The sequence below is a fragment of the Simochromis diagramma genome, unplaced genomic scaffold, assembly GCF_900408965.1.
Source record: "Simochromis diagramma unplaced genomic scaffold, fSimDia1.1 OVJJ01000355.1, whole genome shotgun sequence".
In the NCBI taxonomy this organism is placed as follows: Eukaryota; Metazoa; Chordata; class Actinopteri; order Cichliformes; family Cichlidae; genus Simochromis; species Simochromis diagramma.
The window spans coordinates 2,773,710-2,779,879 of NW_024387174.1; the positions used below are offsets into that span (position 1 = coordinate 2,773,710).

General features: G+C 48.7%; 1 protein-coding gene across 1 annotated transcript; it reads left to right on the plus strand.

Moving 5' to 3' along the window:
- The first annotated feature begins 1,045 nt into the window (after positions 1 to 1,045).
- ptmab (prothymosin alpha b) lies at positions 1,046 to 4,563 on the plus strand. Its single transcript, XM_040049454.1, has 5 exons — positions 1,046 to 1,209; positions 3,282 to 3,347; positions 3,426 to 3,510; positions 3,594 to 3,679; positions 3,775 to 4,563. The coding sequence occupies exons 1-5, from the start codon at positions 1,165 to 1,167 to the stop codon at positions 3,817 to 3,819; spliced, it is 327 nt and encodes a 108-aa protein (XP_039905388.1). The 5' UTR covers positions 1,046 to 1,164; the 3' UTR covers positions 3,820 to 4,563.
- Positions 4,564 to 6,170: the final 1,607 nt, after the last annotated feature.

The window sequence follows — 6,170 nt, forward strand, 5'->3', positions numbered from 1 at the left end:
TTCTCAGTTCAGCTTGTAAAAGCCATGTGTACAAAAGTCGGTAAGGAAAATACGTGTTTGCCCTTGTGTTTCATAAGAATGCGCGTCAGTTCATGAGCACATTAGAATTATTTTCCGCACTTCTCTCATCGCATGTCTTTTATGTCGCACTGCTTTTTTTTCCCTCCTCCACGGCGGGGCATTTCTCTGTGGGTCCTAACAATGGAGGCGGAGGAAATGAGGCCACCAGCACTGTTCACTGCACCCGCTCACTGAGCCCGAACAGCCCGAATCACGGCGTCAGAGCCGGCTGTGTGTGTGTTGTTCGACGGGCACTGTGTTTATTTGTGTCTCGACCTTGGCGCACGAATTTATGGGCTGTTATGTAAAAAAAAAAAAAAAAGCCCTCAAGAGTGTCAAGTGCGCACATACAGGGATGAGTTTCAAACATGGACGTCGGGAAGGGGCGGGGCGACGAAGAGCTGCGATGTGACATGGCGGCGCCGCTCCACATTTACACTCTGAGCGCCTTTTATCTGACTGATGTTGTTCACATGGAGCCTGAGATGTGACACTAACTTTTGGGGAGAAAAGCCCGATTTAATCCTTAACAACATCCGTGTCGTCCACGTTTCCCTCCCAAACACTTCGCCTCTATTCCCCCGTCGCGGCGGTGGGCGGGAGAAACCGTCTGAAGTCGCCGCTTGACTCGTCCAGACGCACATCAATCAATCAAAGTGACACTACGTCAACCGGAGCGCTCTTGATTCGACATATTTACTGCGTAACTCGACGGAAACTCGATTTTCTTGCGCTCACGGTGCTGTGGAGCTGCCACGGTTCCGGCTCCGGTCCGTTTTGTGGGCTTTTATCGACTCTGATTATTGTTTTAGGGGAGAAAGGGACGGTTGCAGCGATAGAATAGGAGGGGGCGTGGCCTTTGGGTTAAGAAATCCTATCCATTGTTACTCTACGCGCTAGGAGAACACCTCTGCCGAGCCCCTGGCCAATCAGAGACCACCGACCTCATGAAGACCCCGCCCACAAGCCTATATTAAAGGCTCGGCCGTCAGAAGCATTGGCCACTGGCACAATATAATACTGATTGATCCGCTAACCGAGACGAGGGGATTTACTTTATTCAACCTTTCATTTCAGCCGTCCTTTATTTTATTCTACTAAACAATGGCAGACACACAGGTCGACTCCGGCTCGGATATCTCTGCCAAGGTAAGCCGCCGCACACCTCCATTCGCGGGGCCGTGTCTCCGCGGAGCCCCCTTACAAGAATAAAGCTCTCCAGGCTCTAACCTACATTTAAAACCTCTCCGTCGTTGCTTCGCGCTCGCTCGGACTCTGTGGAGTCTGAGGTGGAGAAGAAAAGTCGGTGTTCGCGTCTTTCCCCCTGAACTCGGTGTGTAGAGGGAAGTGGGGGGTCTCGGCACCGCATCACGGGCAGCGTTAAAGCGCCGCGGCTCATTGTCCGGAGCGTCCCGGTCTGCGCGGGTCTTTGTTTCTGCCAGCAGCTCGGTTCTCCTGCTGCTCCACGCGCACATCCAAGCGGGACCCGGACACCGAGCAGCTCCGGTCCCCCGGCTCGCTCCCCGCGGGGTTTTCGGGCTCGTTGTGAGCGCCGGGGCGCCGCGCACATCTATCCCGCATCTCGGGCTCTTAACGCGTATAGATCGAGGGGAGGTTGCGTTCCCGGTGCAGGGACTCGGTCGGGTCGCATTACCGGGAGCGTTGACGGACTGAGCGGCCGGTGGATGCGTGGACGCGGACCTCCAGCCCGGGGTTTGCTCCGTTTGAATGGAGGACAGCGCGTCAGGCGGTGCGTAGTCCTCCGCTGAACTTTCGGTTCTGCACTTTTCCTCCCGCCTTTTTTATTTCTTATTTCCGTGAGCCCGTTTGTTAACGCCACCGATCTGCCTGCACCGTCTGACCCCGTTTGTTTACCGACTCCGGAAGGTCGGCGGCCGCCGCTGCTCCAGCCTCAGCTGCTCCGGTCTCCGCTCCCGGAGCGCGTGAGCGGCTGTGAGCGCGGGGCTTCCGCTTTGCTTTGGTGTTTTCGGGGCTTGTTTGCAGGGCGCGCTTCGGTCTCAGGGGAAACTTTTCTTTCTTTTTTTGTAATGCAGCCACTTCTTTCTGTGTGTGTGTGTGCGTGAGCGCGCGCGCGTGGCCGGGCTGTGGAGGTGTGATGTGACGCTGCTGGTTTTCCCCTCTTTCTGCGGGTTTTTCCTCCGTTTAAACGTTTGAGCTGCTTTTGTTGTGAAAACGCGAGTTTTTGTGCGCGTGGACTTTGGATCAGATCGGGTAAAAGTTTAATCGCCCCCGCGAGGGGAGTTGTGGCTCCGCGGACCGCGATCATCCCGGGAATCAGAGCAGCAGCGAGCCCGATAATTCTGAGCGATTGTAACAAATGTCCATTTGGAGGAGGTGGTGAAGGTGTAGAGGGGAAAAGTTGGACAGGCATTAGCGCGGGTAATCCGGGGAGCCTGTTCACTATTTTTAGTTGTGGAGCGTTTTTACGCACAGGCGCGTTTTTACGCGCAGCGCGCGGCCAGCCTGCTCTCCTCCTGCCGCTTAACAGCTTAATGGATTTCAACCAATAAGATTATGGAGAGCAATTAATCAATAACAGCCTACGTGTGGATGCGTGAGGCGCGCGTGTGGCGGGGATAATAGGCTGTGAGGGAACAAAACGAGGAAGAGGAGCGGCGTTAGTGCGCGCTGAGCTCGAGCACGGAGGCGGAAGGTGCCGTGTCTTCGCTCGCCTGCCATGTGTCGTCTTCTATTGTCCTTTCCTGCCTCCGTTACAACGAGCAGTAGCAGCAGCGTGCATCGCGCTCTCTCCGCCGCCTCCTCCTCCTCCATCACCGACCCCTCCTCCTGCTCCCTCCCTGCTCCTGCGCCCTCCTGTGTTATTTTAAACGGGGTGCATCCTGGGTATTGCAGTGCCTCTCCCGGGCGTGTCTCGTGACATATGGCGGCGACAGCGGCCCATAGAAGACTACAATACCCAGAATGCCCCGCGGGCCACATCAAAGTATCAGATTACAACACATTAGAGGGGATGGAGTGGGAGGAGAGGGAAGAGGTGGGGGGAGGATCTGCGGAGACCAATATGGTGTTTAAATAGGAAGGCAGAAAAACGTGCAGCTCCCAGCAAGCACTGGGACGCTGCTAAGTAGGCCAGTAGGTAGAAGGGCAGGTAGCGGTGGGCGGAGTCTAAACCCAGCAGCGCGTTTTGGTGGGCAGATGAGCAGGTTCAGTTTCTGATGTTTGCTTCTGTTTGTTTCCAGGACCTGAAAGAGAAGAAGCTGGTGGAGGAGAAGGAGAATGGCAAAGACGCCGCCACCAATGGGAAGGTGAGCGCCATCGCCGCCGCCGCCGCAGCAGCTCTCTGCACAGAGTCGGACATTTTTAACCATTTTTGTGTTTTCCAGGAGAATGAGGAGAACGGTGAGCCCGAGGTAGATGACGAGGAGGACGAGGAGGTGGACGAGGAAGAAGAGGAAGATGATGGAGAAGGTAGCTTGAAGGCTTGTTTGCCTTTTAAAAAAAAATAATGAACTCTTGTTAGTCTTTCTCACCTTTCAACTCCTGTCCTGTAGGTGATGAGGAAGATGAGGAGGAGGACGACGACGAGATTGAGGGTGGCACAAAACGGGCAGCTGAGGATGACGAGGACGACGACGAGGTGAGGCAGCGGCGCTTAAAACGCCCTTAAATCGAGCGTCGCCGTGACACCCAGCAGGCGCCGGTCTAACCCGCCACCGTCTTCTCTTCTTTCAGGACGACGTCGAAACCAAGAAGCAGAAAACCGACGATGACGATTGATGCGTTTCCCCCGCGCCATCCTGCTGAACCACTTCCTGATTCTTCACCTCTGACCATTTTTCTATGTCGCAGGTGGAGGGGCTGGAGGACTGATTTAAAGGAAAAAATAATAATAATAAAAAAAATCCAACATGGTCATTAGCAAGTAGAGTTCAACAAACACCCGCCACGTCCACACTCACCCGAGCTCCCCTCGACGCTGCGAGACAAATTTTCTAGAGGAACCCGCCACCGCATCGACGACGCAGAAATCCGGCTTCTCTTCAGCAACAACACAAAAGGAGAATTTGTTTGTATTTTTATTTACATTTTATATTTTTGTACATATTGTTAGGAGAGGGGAGGGGGGCAGTTTCTCTCTCGGCAGCGATCTCGTCAGACCAAATCGGTGCTTCTCTAACGAAAGATTTTACTTGGTTGACCATGTTACGATATCTCAACAGATCTTAGAAAAACGTGTAAAAAAATAAAATGAATAAAAACATGAAAGACAACCTCTTAAGCCGTTGAACTCAGAGCATTCCAGTAAATTTAATGTATGTACTTTAGCTGTACCATAACTAGTTTGTTTGTATGGGAGGGTAAGGCCAAAGAAAAGAGCCTCTTTTCTTTTTCCTTTCTTTTGGTTTTTTTTCTTTTGGTTTTGTTTTTGTCGGCGACTTTTTGTTTTATGACGGCCTGTTTTGATGTATGTGCAAAGTTTGTTGTTTGACAATAAACCGGACTTTTATTTTGTGAGTTGTACTTTGTATCTCTGCCCCTTTTTATTTGTGCTTTGCTCTCCTGTGAGGAAGAGGAAGCAGTGCAGGTAAACCTGAGGTCTGCTTTTACTTTAGGGTCACAACAGCGAGGAGGTGGGTCCAGCACACCTTATTGGACATTTTACACTCATTACATCCATATAATTCATATTACATAAAAATTAAGGTTTGGTACTAAAATAAACTGGCGGTTCCAAAAGACTAAATGTGGTTTATTTCTTTTGGATTTTTCTCTTCTTTTTGTCTATACTGCAAACATGCAAACAGAAGCAGTTCTGATAGTTGAAAGTTGTAAGAATAACATAATGTGTCACATAAATAAGGGTTTCTGCATGAATTTAAAGTCTTAACATTAAAATAAAGCATATTAAGGTCTGAGAAGCTGATCTGTATTCTAATAAATTTCCTCCGTTTGTAGAGGTTGTGTTTAAGGTCCGTGGGAAAAATCATTGCCAATAACTTTAATTTTGTAAGTTAGTCTGTTAGTAAATTTATTTGGACCAATGTCCAGGTAAGTGCACTTCTACAATTTCAAGTTCTTTGGTTTGAAAATGTAAAAAGTGCAGAAAAAAAGAGTAAAAAGTTGGAGAAATTCCTGATTCAGGATCTTCCAGTGAGGCGGTGGAAAACTGCACAACAAGAAGTGAGAGCTTAAGCTCAAAGTCGTGTTTTCAGATTCAGTGTTTTGTCTAAAATCCAAAGATTCTCTTCATACTGCTGAGCAGTGTTTTATATTTAAGGTCTTAATGCATCATTTAAACACGACGAGTCCTCAACTTCATGTTTTTAAAGCTTCATATAATTCATAGAACAGTTTGGGGACCCGATGAATACAAGAACAAGCAGCACACTCACTCACAGCTTCAAATATTTAATCACTGCTTGCACAATGAATGTGTCGTCTGTGAAAGTCCAGTTTAAATCTTTCTCTGGTTTTATTCAGACACAGAAATCGGCATCGTTGAAAGTTGGTGCTCATAAAGAAAGAAGAAAGTCATATTTCAGCTTTGCGGCTGATTAGCAGAACATTTTGTGGCAGAAAAGGTAAAATATTATGAATCTGTTATCAAAGGAAGCAGACAGAGCTCCTCTAATGATCCGGGCTACAGAGTTTCCCAGTTTATGGAAAAGACAACATTCCCGCTGAGCGTGGAAAATCAAAACTTGTTATTCTTCCTTTAATTTATCAAACTGCTCCCTAAAACAGCTCAGTGATATTTGCGCACGTAACAGAAACCCGACACTTTTCAATATTCATTAGACAACATTAAAAACATGAACATGAATACAACAGGTCAGGTTCGAGCACCCCTAGAGGCGAGCTCTGGTACTGCACGGTTTATAAGGCTTTTATAAAGCTGCACTTCCTGTTCCACATCCAGCAAACAGAATATACAAATTCACATTAAAAAGAAAACAAACTCATTCTGACTCATCATCCAAATCTCACACAAACCTAACAAAAAGTTCTTCAGATACATCTTTGTGGGTTTTTTGCTTTAACAAGGCTGCAGTTAACATGTCCTCAGATGTCGCTGTGAGCTCTTCCCATTCTCAGAACTTTAGATTAACCATCTATGGCTCGAGCAG

Bases quoted from the DNA above. Each gene is read 5' to 3' on its own strand.
- ptmab (XM_040049454.1), top strand. From the start codon at position 1,165: ATGGCAGACACACAGGTCGACTCCGGCTCGGATATCTCTGCCAAG. The intron at 1,210-3,281 runs GTAAGCCGCCGC...GTTTGTTTCCAG, and splicing joins GCTCGGATATCTCTGCCAAG to GACCTGAAAGAGAAGAAGCT. The intron at 3,348-3,425 runs GTGAGCGCCATC...TGTGTTTTCCAG, and splicing joins ACGCCGCCACCAATGGGAAG to GAGAATGAGGAGAACGGTGA.